General features: G+C 40.1%; 1 protein-coding gene across 2 annotated transcripts in view; it reads right to left on the bottom strand.

Moving 5' to 3' along the window:
• Nucleotides 1-18,744, bottom strand: part of LOC122893846 (protein FAM169B-like) — an 85,973-nt gene that overhangs the window by 13,068 nt on the left and 54,161 nt on the right. For both annotated transcript variants that reach the window (XM_044231129.1, XM_044231130.1), the window contains one exon: nucleotides 18,343-18,520. In XM_044231129.1, coding sequence (XP_044087064.1) covers nucleotides 18,343-18,520 — 178 coding nt within the window. The remainder of the gene's footprint in view (nucleotides 1-18,342; nucleotides 18,521-18,744) is intronic.

The raw sequence follows: 18,744 nt of genomic DNA, 5'->3' as shown, positions 1-18,744 counted from the left end.
GTCATGATCCCAGCGTCCTGGGATCGAGTCCCACATTGGGCTCCTTGCTCGGCAGGGAGCCTGCTTCTCCCTCTGCCTCTGCCTGCCTCTCTTGTCTGCCTGTGCTCGCTTGCTCTCTCTCCCTCTATCCCTGACAAATAAATAAATAAATAAAATCTTTTTTAAATAATAATAATAATAATAATCATCTAGACCTTAAACCCTTCAAAAACTTTACCTTAAAATGAGTCGCAGGCATAATGTAAAATGCAAAACTACAAAACTCCTAGAAAATAGCATGAAAGAATATCTAGATGACCTTGGGTTTAGCGATAAATTTTTTACATACAATACCAAAGGCGTGACCCATGGAGGGAAAAAATGACAAGCTGAATTTCATTAACATTAAAATTTGCTGCTCTGTGAAAGACCATGTCAAAAGAATGAAAAGGCAAGGCATGAACTGGGAAAAAAACAGTTGAAAAAGACACGTTTGTCTGATAAAGGACTGTTATCTGAAATATGCAAAGAACTTTTAAAACTCAATGGTAAGAAAACAAACAACTTGATTAAAAAGTGGACCAAAAGGGGCATCTGGGTGGCTCAGTGGGTTAAGTAAGCCTCTGCCTTCAGCTTGGGTCATGATCCCAGGGCCCTAGAATCGAGCCCTGCATCAGGCTCTCTGCTCAGCAGGGAGCCTTCTTCCCCATCTCTCTCTGCCTGCTTCTCTGCCTACTTGTGATCTCTCTCTCTGTCAAATAAATAAAAATCCTTAAAAAAAAAGTGGACCGACGATTTTAATAGAAACCTCATCCAAGAAGCTATACATAAAACAGATGAGCATCTGTTGCTCCACATCATATGTCATCAGGAAAATGCCAGTTTAACCAAGAAGATATCACTGCCCACCTAAAACAGTGGCCAAATTCCAGAACACTGTCAACACCAAATGCTGGTGAGGATGTGGAGCAACATTCCTTGTTGGGGGGAAATGCAAAATGGTATAGCAACTCTCATTCCTCTCATTCCTTGTTGGGGGAATGCAAAATGGTACAGCAACTCTAGATGACAGCTTGGTGGTTTTTACAAAAGTAAACATACTCATACCATATGATTCATCAATTGTGCTCCTTGATATTTATCAAAAGGAGTTGAGAACTTATGTCCACACAAATGTTCATGGCACCTGTATTCATAATTGTTACAACCTAGAAGCAACCAAGATACCCTTCCATACCTGAAAGGATGAATAAACTACAGTACACCCAGATAACAGAATATTTAGTGCCAAAAAGAAATAAGCTATCAAGCCGCAAAGACATAGAGAAATGTTAAGCATTTTACTTAGTGAAAAAAGTCAATCTGAAAAGTCTACAATTACACCAATGATAGAACATTCTGGAAAAGGCAAAACTAGGAAGGCGGTGAGAAGATCAGTGGTTGTCAAGGGGTCATGGGGAGGGAGGGACAAATGGGTGGGGCCCAGGAATTTTTAGAGCAGTGAAGCTATTCTGTATGATGCTACAAGGGTAGCTACATGTCATTATACATTTGTTTTTGTTTTTGTTTTTTAAAGATTTTATTTATTTATTTGACAGAGAAAGAGATCACAAGTAGGCGGAGAGGCAGGCAGAGAGAGAGAGAGGAGGAAGTAGGCTCCCCGCTGAGCAGAGAGCCCAATGCAGGGCTCGATCCCAGGACCCTGAGATCATGACCTGAGCCGAAGGCAGAGGCTTAACCCACTGAGCCACCCAGGCACCCTCATTATACATTTGTTAAAACCCATAGAATATACAACACAAAGAATAAACCCTGATGTAAACTATGGGCTTTAGTTAATAATAATGTATCCTTCTGGAATGAATTGTGTCTCCCCAAAGTCTTACATTGAAATTGCCAGTACATTGGAATGTGTCTATATTTGGAGACAGGCACTTTAAGTGGTGATGGAGTTAAAGAGAAGTCTTTTGAATAAGCTCTCGTCCAATCTGATGGGTGTCTTTATGAGAAAAGGAAATTTGGACACACAGAGAGATGTGCACACACAGAAGAAAGACCGTATCAGGACACAGTGAGAAGCGGCCATCTACAAGTTAAGGAGAGAGACCTCTGAAGAAACCAAACCTGCCAACACCTTGAACTTGGACTTCCAGCCTCAGGAACTCTGAGAAAATTACTTTCTGTTGTTTAAGCCACCCAGTCTGTGGTATTTTGTTATGGCAGTACTGACTGATTAATAGGTGAATCAGTTTTGGTTTACAAATAGTAACAAATGTGTCACACTACTGTAATGCATTAATAACAGAGGAAAGTGTGTATGAATGGAGGAGGGCGGGGATGTTGGGGAACTCTCTGTACCTTGTCCTCAATTTTTCTATAACCTAAAACTGCTCTAAAAAACAAAGCCTACTAATTTTTTAATGTACTAGGTGTTTTTAAAAATTAAGTTGAACACTCACCTCACATCATATATAAAAACTTAATTCAAAGATGGATCTAGGCATAAATACAAGCTAAAACTACAGAGCTTTTGGGAGAAAACATAGAGGAAAATCTTCACAACCTTGGGTTAGTCAGAGAGTTCTTAAATTCAATACCAGAAGCATAATCAATTGACAAATCTGACTTCATTAAAGTTAACTTCTGTACTTCGAAGTTAGACTATAAGAAAATGTTTATGAATCACATTTCTGATAAAGGATATATCCAGAGTATATGAAGAACTCTTATAATTCAATTAAAAAGAAAACAAACAACCAAATTAAAAATGGACAGATGATCTAAATAGAAACTTCTTCAAAGAAAACATACAGGGGCACCTGGGTGGCTCAGTGGGTTAAAGCCTCTACCTTCAGCTTGGTTCATGATCTCAGGGTCCAGGGTCTCAGGGTCCACATTGGGCTCTCTGCTCAGCAGAGAACATGCTTCCCCCTCTCTCTCTGCCTACCTCTGCCTACCTGTGATCTCTGTCTGTCAAATAAATAAACAAAATCTTAAAAAAAAAAAAAAGAAGACATACAAATTGTTAATCAATGAAAAGATACTCAACATCATTAGGAAAATGAAAATCAAAACCATAGTGCAAAGCTACTTTTGACCTACTAAAAAATGGCTATAGTCAAGGCAACCAGCAGTCATAAGTGTTGACAAGATATGGAGAAATTGAAACCGTCACATAGTGCTGACGGGAATTTGTAATGGTAAAGCTACTTTGTCAAATAATTTGACAGTTTCTTAAAGTTAAACATGTGTTTATCCGATGACCCACCAATTCTATTCCTAGGAAGCTAATATTTGCTACAATTTGGATGAACCTCAAAAAACATTAAGAAAAACAAATCAGGCACAAAAGGCCACATATTGTATCATTCCATTCAGATGAGCTGTCCCAGAAAGGCAAATTGATAGGGACAGAGAGCAGACTGGGGTTGCCTAGAGCTGGGGTGGAAACAGATTGATAGCCAACAGGCAACTTTTTCGGGTGATGGAAATATCCAAAATCTAGATAATGGTGATGGTTACACAACTCAAAATTTTTCAGAAATCACTTACCCTTGGCAAATTTTATGCAGTGTAAAATTATACCTCAACAAAATCGATTTTTAAAAGATTCAGTGGGGGCACCTGGGTGGCTCAGTGGGTTAAGCCTCTGCCTTCAGCTCCAGTCATGAACTCAGGGTCCTGGGATCGAGCCCCGCATCGGGCTCTCTGCTCAGCAGGGAGCCTGCTTCTCTCTCTCTCTCTCCTCTCTCTGCCTTTCTGCCTACTTCTGATCTCTGTCTGTCAAATAAATAAATAAATAAAATCTCTAAAACATTCAATGAATTGTATTAAAATTATTGTATTGGGGTGCCTGGGTGACTCACTGGGTTAGGCATCCAACTTTTGGTTTCAGCTCAGGTCATATGAGATCTTTCAGTCACGAGATTGAGCCCCACATCCAGCCCCCCACTCATGCTCTGCTTCATGTTCTTTCTCCTTCTCTCTCCCCTTTTGCCCCTGTCTACTCACATGTTCTCTCTCTCTCTCTCAAATAAATAAATAACATCTTTAAATAAATAATAAAAATAAATTTTATTGAAATTATATGAAAAAAATACAATCAAGAATAAAAGAGGGAAAATAGTAACTTTAGGGTGGAGAAACCTGCCAGACACCCCCGTGAGTGATCAGGGTGAGCACGGCTAATAGTAATGCTGGGGTCATGTACTTTCACGTGTGATGGAAGCATGTGAGGACCAGGACACTTACTTCCCTTTCCCCCAAACCCATATCCCAATCTAATCATGAGAAAATATCAGGCAGACCTAAATCAAGGGACATTCTGCAAATCTCCTGACAAGTACTCTCCAAAAGTGTCCAGGTCATGAAAGACAAGGAGAATGAAGAAATGGTCACAGATCAGGCAAGGGAACTAAAAAGATCTGAACTATGTGCAAGGTGGTATCCTGGATCAAACCCTATAAGAGAAAAAGGACATTGCTGAGAAATTAACCAATGTTAATTTCTTAGGTTTGATCCTCATACCGTGATCCTGTCCTATGTTACCAGTGGAGGGAGGGAGGTGAAGGGTATAACAGGAACTCTGAACTATTTTGCAGCTGTTCTGTAAATCTAAAATTATTTCAAAATAAAAAGCTGGGGAAGGGGAAGAGGCAGAAGAAACAAAAGCACTCTACCAGCCCTTTCTAATGGCTAATCATACCATCAGGTTGGTCAAATAAAATCTGTCCTCTAAAGTCAATTCCCAGGGCATTTGGGTGGCTCAATGGATTAAGCATCTGCCTTCCGCTCAGGTCATGATCCCAGGGTCCTGGAACTGATCCACTGATCAATGAGGGATCCATTGATCCCCCTGCTCAGTGGGGAGTCTGCTTCTCCCTCTCCCTCTACCCACCCCAGCTCCTGCTTTCTCTCTCTCTCATAAAACAAAAACAAAAAACAAAAAACCTTTAAAATCAATTCCCAAAACCAAAGAATTGCCTTTTTAAGAAGGATACTAATTAACTGTCATAAGAATATTATGTGATTAGGAACAGGGGCAGAGATAATGAGCTGGCTGCATGCCAATGGACTCTCCATTCATAATCAGAACCTCAAGTCCAAGGGATTCATATCACATGGCACAGAATGGTTGGGAAGAACTACAGTCATGATCTCAGTCATTCTACCCATTATACAGACATGGCAGCTGACAGTGTCAAGAAAGGGTCAAGAACAAACAAAACAAAACACACAGAGAATAAAGGGCTTGGCTCTCTTCTGTCAGCAACATCTGCCCAACTGGATCTCATCAGCTCACAGAGAGTCTGGTGAACCCAGACCAAACTCAGACCAGCCATGCCACCAAGGTAGCTGGGGGCAGAACTAAGCCAAAACCAACACCTCCTGGTGCCCTTTCTTCTTCTTTCTGGCTGCTTCATGTCCAAAATTACCTTCAGTGATTACATAGGTTGTCTTTACCTAACAACACTTAGAAGATTAAAGCATATTCCAGATGGGCACTGTTCAAAATCAGAACAAAGATGCTGTTTCTCAGGCAAATTTAAATATTCAGAAAGGTCTTTTACCTGAGGACAACGGATCATGGAAAGAAAGTTCATGGGAACAGATCCATAGAGATCACAATTCATAGTAAATGATGGGGATAAAACAAAATAAAACAAACAAACAAAAGTCTGGTAAAGCACAAACCAGTCAGAACTGGCTAAATGAGCAGCAGGATGAGATCATTTTTGCCATAAATGCTGGTAAGAAATATACAACTAGAACTGATAATTAACAAACTAAGCATCAGAATTTAAAAGACTGAAAAAGAACAGAAAAGAGACCTGAAGAAAATAAAGGGAAGGAGACAAGGACAATAGAAATTAATGAAATAGGGGCGCCTGGGTGGCTCAGTGGGTTAAAGCCTCTGCCTTGGGCTCAAGTCATGGTCTCAGGGTCCTGGGATCAAGCTCTGCATTGGGCTCTCTGCTTGGCAGGGAGCCTGCTTCCTCCTCTCTCTGCCTGCCTCTCTGCCTACTTGTGATCTCTGTCTGTCAAGTAAATAAATAAATAAAATATTTTTTTTTAAAAAAGAACTTAATAAAATAGAAAACAAAAATACAACATAAAGGATTTTTTTAATTTCAAGAATTATTAAAGGAAGGTTGAATACACCATACAGAAAGCACATTGGGAATTAAAATAAAGATATCACTATAGACATGGCAGAAATTTCAAAGGTAAGAGAATATAATAAATATCTCTACACAAATAAACTGGAAAAACAGATGAAAAGGACAGATTCCTAGGACAATACAAAGCACCAAAACTGACTTAAAAAAAAAAAACAGAAGGACCAACCTGTCCTATGAGCATCAAAACTTGAACTCAGTGTTTAAACCTCTCTCCCACACTGAACACATCAGGCCAGGTAGGTATAAGTTCTACCAACCTTCCAAGGAAAGCCAGAGAACAGAAAAAGGGAGCATATTCTCCAACTTAGTCTCTGAGTCTCACCTTTTAAGGAAAAAGAAAAAGAAATAGCCAAGGAGGGGCGCCTAGGTGGCTCAGTGGGTTAAGGCCTCTGCCTTTGATCATGATCCCAGGGTCCTGGGATCGAGCCCCGCATTGGGCTCTCTGCTCAGTGGGGAGCCTGCTTCCCTCTCTCTCTGCCTGCCTCTGCCTACTTGTGATCTGTCTGTCAAATAAATAAAATCTTTTAAAAAAAAAGAAGAAGAAGAAGAAGAAAAGAAATAGCCAAGGATCAGAAAAATAGGTAAATAACAGTACTTCATAAGCATAAGACAAAAAACTTACACCCATATTAACAAACTGCATTCAACAGGGTGTACAAAGTTAACTTCGGTCACAGTAAGGGGCTGGTTTTCTGCTCACCACTCTGGCTGTTCTGGGGGAGATGCCGAATCAGTAAGGGGCATGAGCTAAGACTACACATAATGAAGGCTTTGCCTTCAACAGCCTGGGAAGACCTGAAGAAGGAACTTCTGAACGAAGGAAACAAAACTTACCAAAGAGTAGGCACACAACATGGTACCAACAGGCTGTCCATTAAAAATAGGCACCCCAACAAAACACAGAAAAAGACAAGGAGGGTTACTTCACGAAGACATTGAGTGAATTCTTGGAATACCTAAGACAGCATTCACAGATGGTGCACCATGGGGGAAATGCTAGCAACAGGCAGCCAGAAAGTAAGGGAAGAAATGGAATCTGCTTCAAAGAGAGAGCTTTGCTGGGAGGAAGATAAAACAGGCAGGGGGCGAGACGATGGTCCCAGTGTGTTCCCCCCGCCGGCTGCCTTTGAGAACTAAGACCTGGGCACCGGGGAAGTTTTTGGTGGGAGGCCCCAAGGCACAAAACAGCCAAGCGCCTGGCCAAATGCAGCCCGGCTCTCGGTGCGTTTCCTTTTGCAAAGTAGCATCTGTGTGGGCTGGGAAGCACCTGTCCAGGTTTGTCCAGCTGATCCCAAAGACAGTTTGCTGTCCGGGGCTGCTGTAGAAACTTGGCCTTGCGAAGCACTTTAATCATAACTGCTCTAAAAATCCAAATTCAGGCCACAGTTGCTAGTCCAAGAGATTCAGTTCAGCATGGGATACTCTTAACCCATGGACATAGAAATATCTAAAAGCGTTAACTTTCGCTAGCCATTAGCACTATCCTTTTGTTACAATTATATTAGATGTGGGTGGTGAACCCACCGTACAAGGTCAGAGCCAAACATCCCTCAGAACCGGGGTCAGAGCCAGACTTCCTGGGTACCCACTGCCCAAGGTCAGAGCCAGACTGCCTTGGAACCTGGGGCAGTTGAGGATGTACTGACGATTCTACTAATGACCTGAATGTTTCTGAATTCTTCCCACCAAGGAGCGTTGCTAACACTTATCCGTATAAAATCTTTTTTTTTTTTTTTAAGTATGAGATATTTAAGTTGTATTTGCTGGACTAAGCACTGGCAAACTTTTTCTGTAAATTCCAAACAGAAAATACTTTTAGGCTTTAGGGGAAACCGTTCATCTCTGCAGTTGTGCAAAATCAGCTGTGGACATTATGAACGGGCATGGCTATGTTCCGATCGATTTCTATTTACAAAAAGAGGCGATGAGCGGAATTAAAGCAGGCAGTTAATGCCTGCTCCAGAAAAAAACATCACTTTTACAGGTAGGACTAAGTGTTTATAACACCTATTTGTAATAATCATCTTTTCTCAAGAACTGTAAACAATGCATTAATGTCAACCACTCCTAAACAAGATACATTTATTTTTAATTTTTCCTAAGATTTTATTTATTTATTTGACAGAGAGAGAGAGAGACAGTGAGAGAAGGAACACAAGCAGGGGGAGTGGGAGAGGGAGAAGCAGGGTTCCCGACGAACAGGGAGCCCGATGTGGGGCTCGATCCCAGGACCCCAGGATCACGACCCGAGCCAAAGGCAGACACTTAATGATTGAGCTACCCAGGCGCCCCAAAACAAGATACATTTAGAGATAAGAATTAATTATATCATTTTTTTCTTCTAACATTTCTTTGTATGTATTTTACTATTATAAGAGGAATTTATTTACTTACTAAGATGCCATGAAATTCTCTCTAAAATATTGGGGGAAGAAAGTTTATCTGCTTAAAGAAATAACTCTGGCCAAGTTGGCTTTATCTCGGATTGTTAGATGAAAATCTGTATCAGTAAGTCACCTTCTTTTCAGATTACAAGAGAAAGAACTGTCCCAGTTCAACTCTGTGCTAGAGAACTCTGTGCTAGAGGACCCTGCATGAAATCCAGTCCATGTGGCATAGAACAAAGGAAAATTATAAATGCCAAAAAAAAAAAAACTACCAGTTCCTCCTTATTTTTTTTTAAGATTTTATTTATTTATTTGAGAGAGAGAGAAAAAAAAAAAACAAGAGCAGGGGGAAGGGCAGAGGGAGAATCAGGCTCCTTGCTGAACAGAGAGCCCAATGCGGGACTCGATCCCAGGACTCTGGGATCATGACTTGAGCAGAAGGCAGACGCTTCACAGACCGAGCCAGCAGGCACCCCTAGCAGTTCCTCTTCTAAGTATACACTCAAGTGGTGTTGCCCAAATGTTTTCTCATTATCACCAACCTAAGGAGCCATTTTTTTCCTAATCGTGCACCCCCGCTGACTAGATACTAAGGAATGAATAAGGCTTTGTTGGATAGGGCTGAGGTTTGGAGGCCAGAGACCATTGTTTTATCCATGATTCCTTTGCTCCCCAAAGGTTTGACTGTCAGGGGCAACGCCACCCCACTGAGAATGCACGCCTTGGGTGAGTGGGTCTCCAACTTCAGAGTTCTTGGGAGTCACCTGGGGGGCTTGTTAAGACAGATCACAGGGGCCCAATCCATTGCCAGGGTTTCAGAGGCAACGGGTCTTGGATGGAGCCTGAGAACTCCTGTAGCCCATAATATGTGAGCCGCACAAACTGCCTGCTGAGCACTCCACCCATTACACACCAGCCACTGTGCAAGCAAGGAAGGGCTGCCTGGTGTTGGTGACCACAAGTATTCCAGGCCAGGCTGAGGCTACTTTACGAATAGGATTCTTCCATGGATTATTATGGGCTGTCTATCCAGCCCACAGTCCTTTAAAATTGCCCCTACCACAGCCAAGAACGAAGGCTAGGTGGCCATACCTGGACCACAAAAGCCAGCCCCCGCCAATCCACAGTCAGTGAAGATCAAAGTGAACCCATGATGCACAAGAAAACCAATCCACGAGCCAACTGGACCAATCTGATTCTTTCAAGAGACTTTAAATGATATGAAAAAGGGATCACAAATGATCTTGGCTCTTTAAGGCAGGTACAAGGAGAGGCCAGGGGGCATGATGGCAAATGAAAGCCAAGGTTACAAGGAGGCAGGAGATACAAGTGGGTAACGTTAGCAGCTTTACAAGGCTGAGATTGCAGCAGCTGCGGGTGCACATCCCAACAGAAGAAGCCTGGCTGCATCCTGTGCGTTTCCCCCTGTACCTCCCAATGCCATATCTCCACAGGAACCTCCATTCCTCGTCAACAGCAACCCCTTTCTCAACAGACAACACAGTTCAGCAACCTGAACCAACACTGCACTCCCCACTCACACCACCTTTGCTACTGATGTTTCTGCTGAAGTCCAGAAGATGGCCTGAGGGGGGCCTTCCTGATGAGACAACCCAGCAGGAGGGACCTGTGGCATTGGACTTCTGGGGGAGGGGAGAGCAGAAAACCCTCCCCCCCACCCACTTCAAAAAGCAGGGCAGCCAAGGCCACTTCGAAACATCACTGCTGTCCCGAAGGTCACGTGCTTGTCTGGATGGCAAGTCACCTAATTTAATACATTTCAGTGCCACTCCTGTTTTTATGATTTGCATTAGTGTTGGAGCTTTCAGGCAGCTGAAACAGAAAGCTGTTCTTTTTAGATTTTTATACAAAAGCAACACACGTCTTAACTCTGCCTCAAATTGGCCAAACTCGCCATTTACCAGTCCAGTATTTTCTTCCCTTGAAAGCTAACAGTCAGTGGACTAGTGCTCTGAGAACAAAAGGTCAAGTAAAACCTCATTAGTTTTGATTATCTAGGGAGAATTTCAACATAAAATAGTGAACTGGCTGAAGTGTCTATATTACTGAGCAGTCAAATGAAGGCAGAAATTCAAACCAGCCCATTAAGAATATGTCCCCAAAGAGAGGTCCACCTGAAAAGATCTCATTCAGTCCATACAAAAGCACCCACTTGTTGAAAACTGAATGTGCACGTCAGCAATAAAGAGGCACAAACTACTGATCTACACATTGACTTGGATGAATAAAGGCATTATACTGAGTGAAAAGAGTCAGTCTATTGGGGGCGCCTGGGTGGTTTGAGAGGCTGAGTCTCAATTTCAGCGCACATCATGATCTTGGAGTCCTGGGATCGAGCCCCGAGTCAGACTCCACACTCAGCCTGGAATCGCTTGAGAGTCTTTCCCTGTCCCTCTGCCCCTGCCCTCTGCTCATGCTCTCTCAATATATATAACATAAATATATAAAATCTTTAAAAAAAAAAAAAGAAAGAAAGAAAGAAAAGAGTCAGTCTCAAAGGGTTACAAACTATATGATTCCATCACACGACACTTTAGAAAAGACAAAACGATAGTGATAAAGAACAAATCAGTGGTTTCCAGGGCTTTCAGGTTAGGGGGCAAGGAATGACAAGGGATAAGATGAAGGAGGTTTTGGGGCTGGTGGATTTTATTCCTTATTTTAATTATGGTTGTAGTTACATGAATCTATACATAGGGCAAAATCCACAGAACTGTAAAGAAAAAAAAGTCAATTTTACTGTCTAAAAAATTTTTAAAATACTTAAAAGTATGTGCCAAGGAAGTGTTTAGAAACAATGTATACTCTTAAATAGGTGACCCCTGACCCCTGTGATCTAATTTATGCAATGAATCTGCACATTTTCTTTTCCTCTCAGAATGAAATTACACACTGTAGCCCAGCTTAAGCTAAATTAAGATATTCTAAATCCAAAGGACCTAATCTCATGAAGAAAAATCGTAATGCTGCAAAGTTGAGAAGTATGCCATGTGCTACGCCAGTATCCTCAGCATCAACACAAAAACACTACATAATGTCATGACAAACACTGAGGACAGAGCCAAGACTAAAGAAACGTTAACTGTTCTGAACTTGTGAACTACAAACTCCTCCTGTAGGCCATTAAATTATATGTATCCACCAGTGATTTTTTTTTGTAAATCGTGTGTGCAAATAATAAAACATAATAAAATATATTTATCCACTAACTAAATTGTGTTTTGTTTACTCTACTTATATGCTGCTCTATCAACCATTTCCTTTTTTTATTCTTAGATTTCATTTATTTATTTGACACAGAGAGAGAGCACAAGCAGGGGAAGCTGCAGGCAGAGGGAGAGGGAGAAACAGGCCTCCCACTGAGTGGGAAGCCCCATGTGGGACTCAACCCCAAGATCCCGGGATCATGACCCAAGCTGAAGGCAGACATCTAACAACTGAGCCACCTATGTGCCCTGCTATATCAACCATTTCCTACTTCATCAAGATAAATATCTTTCTCTGATTATAGAAAAAGATGAGAAGGAAAGGAATAAAATTCTCTGATCCACACTTAACAGGATCCCTATCAGAAAATGGTGGTGGAAGGAAATGTTTGGTTTTGGTTCCTGCTGTTTAGGGGTTCTGTACTTTCATTATGCAAACCATATTGTGCAAACCCCACGTATAATAACTACTTAATAAATGAATAAAGGTGAGAAATCATTTAAAGTTACCACTGGATAGAGGAAAATTTAATTTCAGAAATTTGCAACTGGAAATGGTGCCTCAGAGGCCTCAGTGGTTAAGCATCCAACTCTTGATGTCAGCCCAGGTCTTGATCTCATCATGAGTTGAAGCCTGGCAGTGGTCTCCACACTGGGCATGGAGCCTACAAGGAAGGAAGGAAGAGAGGGAGGGAGGGAGGGAGAGAGGGAGGGAGAAAGGAGGAGGAAGGGAGGAAAGAAAGAAAGAGAGAGAGAGAAAGAAAATAAAGTTGCAACTGGACTAGGTAAAACCTATGAGTTTGCAGCTTACTGGCTGTAGGTATAATTCAACCCCAAAGCTACAGAAAACACCTCATGGGAAAAACTGAAACATTATCCATTAATGTGTCACAGATCAGATTTACAATTAGGAAAGCAGCTGGAAATGTAAAGCAGCATGATATCTACAAAATGAACCAAACTCAAATTCAAAGCAACTGCCACAGCAAGCCAATACATGAGTGAAGGAGACCCCATGGAACCCAACAAGAAAAAAGTCAAAGACCAGAGAGACAGTTTGAAAAATGGCACCACACAGGATCAGATGTGACAGTTTGATGCTTTTCTCAAAAATAGACCTTCCTCAACTGAGACAGTTCAAGTGGCAGAGAGCTGAAGCCAAATGGGCTTAAACAGTGAAAGTACAGAACCCCAAAACAGCAGGAACCAAAAACAAATAACAACAAAACAAAACAAGCCAACAACAACAACAACGACAAATGAAAAGCAAAACAAAAACACAAAGCCACACACACAAAAAATCCCTCAGGAAAAGTAAATCAAATCCATATGAAAATCTTTGGCCACCAAATCTGCAGGCACACTGAAGACCTCTACAGGGCCAGGCTAAAGAAACAGCCATGGGAAATCACACAAACAGATGTCAGCCACTATAGATCACAAAGGAGACAAAGTCTACCCTTTGAAGCTAGGCAGGTTGAACAGCTACTAGATCAAAAATCTAAAAATCCTCAGAAAACACACACACACACAAATTGAGCTGTTACACTATATCTGCAATATCTAATTTTCGACCAAAAATTATTCAAACACACACACACAAACACACACATACACAAAGCCAGGAATGTGTGACCCATACTCAGGGGGGAAAAAAAGTTGTCAATATAACTGATTCTAAACAGACCCAGATGTTGGACTTTGCAAAGGCCTCAAATCAACTTTACAAATATATTCGAAATATTAAAATAAAATAATTCAAAAAATTAAAGGGAAATATAAGGAAAATCTCAACAGAGAAATAGCAACTACAAGAAATAATACAAATCCTAGAGCTAAAAAGTACAATAACTAAAAATTTTCAATGAGCTCAACAACAGATTGGAGATGGCAGATGAACTTGAATAGGTGCCAGTAGAAATTACCCAACAAAGAGAGAAAAACATTTGAAGAAAAATGAATAAAACCTCTGAGACAAAACTTAAAGACATTATGAAGCACCCCAGCACACACGCAACTGGAATCCCAGATAAAGAACAATGAAGGCAGCATTTTTTTTTAAGATTTTATTTATTTATTTGAGAGAGAGAGAGAGAAAATGAGAGGGAAGAAGGTCAGAAGGAAAAGCAGACTCCCCACAGAGCTCGGAACCCAATGCAAGACTCAATCCCAGGACTCCGGGATCACGACCTGAGCCAAAACAGTGGCTTAACCAACTGAGCCACTCAGGTGCCCTGAAAGCAGCATTTTTTAAAAACTGAAGAAATAATGGCCCCAAACTTCCAAAATATGGCAGAAAACATAAAGATTCAAGAAGCTCACCAAAGCCCAAGAAAGATAAACAGAACTAAGATCATTTCTAGACACACTAGAGTCAAACACAAAAAAAGTTAGTTAAAGGGAAAACTTTGAAGGCAATCAGAGAAACCTATGTGTTATGTATGAGGGAATAACAATAAATAACTGGTTAACTTCTCACCAGAAACTATGAAAGACAGAAGCCTGGAAGAACACATTCAAAGCACTGAAGGGAGTGGGAAAATTATCAGTAATAATTCTATAGCCAGCTAAACTATCCTTCAAATATGACTATAAAATAAAATATATTTCAGTAAATGAAACCTGAGATATTTGTCACCAACAGAGCCACACTACAGCAAATTCTAAAGGAAGTATTTTAGCATAAAGGAAAAATGACACTGGATGGCAAGTGGGACCTATATTAAAATTTTTTTAAAGGTGAGTATGTGAGAAAGATTTTAGCTATACTTATTTTATTTATTTTAAAAGATATGACTACTAAATTAAAAATTATAAATCAATAAAGATAGGTGTATAACATGAACAGATCTAATATATAACCATAGCACTATGTAAATAAGGGATAAACAAAAATACACTATTAAAAGATTTCTATATTTCACCTGAGGTAATTCAATATTAACTGTAAGTAAATCGGGAAAAGTTTAAGATGCATACGTGATCCCCACAGTAAAAACTAAAAATGCAAAATATAGAACTAGAAAACCAATAGAGAAATTAAAATGAAATACTAAAAAATATCTGATTAAAATAAAAGAAGATATAAAGGAGGGACCGAGGAACCAAAGAAAAACAGAAGACACAAACCAAATTGCAAATGAGAAGACCTCAGTGTACTCATGTAAATAATTAAATGTAAGTGGACTAACACTCAATTCAAAAGACAGACATTTGTAAGACTAGGTTTAAAATCCAAGACCCAGGGATGCTTGTGTGGTTCAGTCAGTTAAGTGTCTGTCTTCTGCTCAGGTCCCAGTTTCCTGGGTTTGAGTCCTGCATGGGTCTCCTCGTTCAGTGGGGAGCCTGATTCTCTCACTCCATGCCACGCCCCCTGCTTGTGTGCACACTCTTTCTCTCTCTCTCTGACAAATAAATAAATAAAATCTAAAAGTAAATAAATAAATAGGATCCCATACCCAGTTATATGCTGTCAACACAATATATGCTTCAGATAATAAAGACATGAACAGACTAAAAGTAAAAGGCTACAGGCTACAATACAAAAATATATTCCATACAAATCATAAGCCTAAGAAAAATGGTGGGTTTATATACATTAATATCAAACAAAACAGACCTCATAATAAGAAATGTTACTGAAGACAACTGGGGACTTCATAATGATAAAATGACCAATATATCAGGTAGGTACAACAATCATAAATATAGATGTGAAGGATAACAAAGCTTCAAAACACATAAAGTAAAAACTAACAAAAGTAAAATGAGAGATGAATGCACAATCACGGACTTTCACAAATTCTCAGAAATTGATAGAACTAGACAAAAATAATCAGTAAGAATGTAGAAAATCTAAACAACATTATTAATTACCTTATGCCAAATGATACTTCCAGAACACTAAACCCAATACCTGCAGAATATACACATTCCTTCAAGTCTACAGGAAATGTCTATCAATACAAACCATATAATGGGTCATCAACAATTCTCATAATTCTTAAAATATAAAAAAATTCAAAATATTTTAAATTGTTAAATTTATATTTATATTAATATTTATATTTATATAAATATAAATTTATATTCTAAATTATAATATCTATTTATATATGAAGTAATTTTTATATTATAAATGCATATAAATTAACCTTATATTAATAAAAGTAATGTTTAGAATATTTAAAAATTTAAATATTAATATTTAAAATAGTAAAATAGACTACATTCTTTTACTGCAAAGGAATTAAGTTAGAAATAAAAAATAAGGGGCATCTGGGTAGCTCACTGGGTTGAGCCTCTGCCTTCAGCTCAGGTCATGATCCTGGGGTCCTGGAATCAAGGCCACATCAGGCTCTCTGCTCATCAGGCCTGAGCCTGCTTCCCCCTCTCTCTGCCTGCCTCTCTGCCTACTTGTAATCTCTCTCTGTCAAATAAATAAATAAATACAATCTTTTAAAAAAAAAAAAAAGAAATCAAAGGTAAATCAATAAGTAAAACATTTGGAATACCTGGAAATTTAAAACTCACTTTAAAACACTCATAAAAATCATAAAGTAAATTTAGAAATTATTCTGAACAAAATAATAATGAAAATTGGTAAACTGATCAAATAGATTCCATCAAAATTTCAAACGTTTGCTCTCTGAGAAATACTGTCGTGCCAAAATGAAAATGTTTTCCAAATTTATATCTGATAAAGAACTGACACCTAGGGGCACCTGGGTGGCTCAGTGGGTTAAGCCTCTGCCTTTGGCTCAGGTCATGACCCCAGGGTCCTGGGATGAAGCCCTGCATCACATAGAGCTCTCTGCTCAGCAGGGAGGCTGCTTTTTCCCCCTCTCTCTGCCTCTGCCTGCCTCTCTGCCTACTTGTGATCTCTGTCAAATAAATAAATAAAATCTTTAAAAAAAAAAAAAAAGAACTGACACCTATAACATATGAAGAAACTGCCATAAGCAAAAACCCAATAAAATATGGGCCAAAATACTTAACGGACACTTAAGTATTAACACTTAAGTGTTAAGAAGATAAGTGACCATCAACAAAGCACGTGAAAATATAATCAATATCATTTGCAATTAGGGAAATGCAAATTAAAACCAAAATTAAATCCTACTTCCCACCTTGTAGAATAGGTAAAATTAAAAAGACTCACAATACCAAGTACTGGCAAGGATGTAGAGTGGGTACAACTCTCTTACTTTCCTGGTGGCAATATGTATGCAATTATTCTAACAGAAATATTTTTATTCTGTCTCTCCAAAAATAAGCTAATCCAGCAAAAGACAGTAAAAAAAAAAAATGTTTTCATTGGCAACATATACCTGAAGCATATATTTTCATTAATTTTATACTGGTTTGGTACTTTTTAAATGAAATAAACTGTTGAGTAACTAAAAGTCAATTGCCACTTAAAAAAAAAAAATCAGTTCATGGATGAAATGACGTGACCCAATAAGCAGCTTCAGAGAACTTTCCACCACGTTCGTGGAATTCATCAAAAATGAAGAAGAAACAGAAATCCAAGCACCTAGTCTGGTCTACCTTAGCTTGACAATCTTTTAAGGTCCTCCTTCCACTTTGAGTTCTGGGTCAGCCTCGGGGAAAAGGAGGAGGCCACAACCAACCTCTCTACTTGAGTGTCTGGACTGACCTTGACAAGTAGTTAACTAATGGAGCTACTTGCATGGGAAACTGGTCATCTCACGTGGCGGGGGGGCGGGGGGGTTTGACCAGGAGTGGGAAGGGAGAGAAGTGGATTTGTTCCATGCTGGACAGGTGGAACAAACACATAGTATGAACAACGTTCAGCAGCACAATCAGCCTTCTGAGCCCCGAGAAAAACACGTAACCCAGGAGAACAGCATGTCCATGGTGGTTTGCAGGGAGACTATTCTTGCTAAAATTTAGGACTTCGTAAGAACTGAAGGACAGGGCTGGGTCCTCTTGGAGTAGAGATGTTGACAGCCTTTAAAAAATTCAATAAAGTATTAAAGAAAACGACTTTAAAGAAACAGACCAATCCCCGAGGCAAAATGGTCCTAGGATCACACTCACTTCTCATCAGAGCCCCTAAAAATAAGTCCCAGTGTTTCACCCCAACCTTGTTATCATGGCCGACCTCCCCCTCCTCTGAGGTAATGTCTATAAATCTTGGCATCCCGTGTGCTTTTGCGCCACATGTCAGCTATTAGCAATGGTATTTTTCCTGACAGCTAATGGGTAGCCTTAAAGAAAAGAAATGAAGAGTGTCGTGCTTTGCAGAGTCATTTTACACCATTAGCAGCAATAAGCATTTATGAGGGACATGGCACTGCCTGGGAATCAAAAGGACACGTTTTTCACCCTATTTGCCAGTACAATGAGAAATGAGAAAATGAAATCCATACCTTGGGTTTACTTGGGTTTATTTACAGGACGGCTGAATTAGTGACACTTTCTGAGCCAGAAGACTCTCTCCAAGGAACACATGTGCGGAGGGAGTCCTCTGACGCAGGCAGACATCTAGGGGGCCTCCCCGCCCCCTCCTCGGCCCCCTCCCCAGGGCCGTGTGTCCCTTACCTTTCCTTTTGGTCGTGTAAAATCCAACAGCGGACCCATCCCGCCACAGAATCTTTGCTTGCTCCTTCACAGAGTGAGGTAAAAAAAACATGTCTCGGTCATCCAAATTTCTCTCCAGTCTTCCAAAAATAACGACATTTAGAATGAAAAGCACAATCCTTTCCCCAAATGACTGAACCTTTGAAGGGGGAAAAAAAAGAAGAAGAAGAAGAAGAAGAAGAAACAAAGGAAGAACAAGCAAGTGAGAGAGGAAAATCACACACGATAAATTTTGCACTTGGAATCAACCCACACATCAGGGCCAGGTGTGTGCGCCACCATCACATGATTCCCCCCCCCCCCCCCGTGCTCAAGAGCCAAAATGTGACTCACAGTTTCTCACCAAGGTTTTCACAACCCTGA

The sequence above is a fragment of the Neovison vison genome, chromosome 13 (genome assembly GCF_020171115.1).
Source record: "Neovison vison isolate M4711 chromosome 13, ASM_NN_V1, whole genome shotgun sequence".
Lineage (NCBI taxonomy): Eukaryota > Metazoa > Chordata > Mammalia > Carnivora > Mustelidae > Neogale > Neogale vison.
The sequence above is the reverse complement of the archived record's forward strand: the minus strand, read 5'-3'. Positions and strand labels throughout refer to the sequence as shown.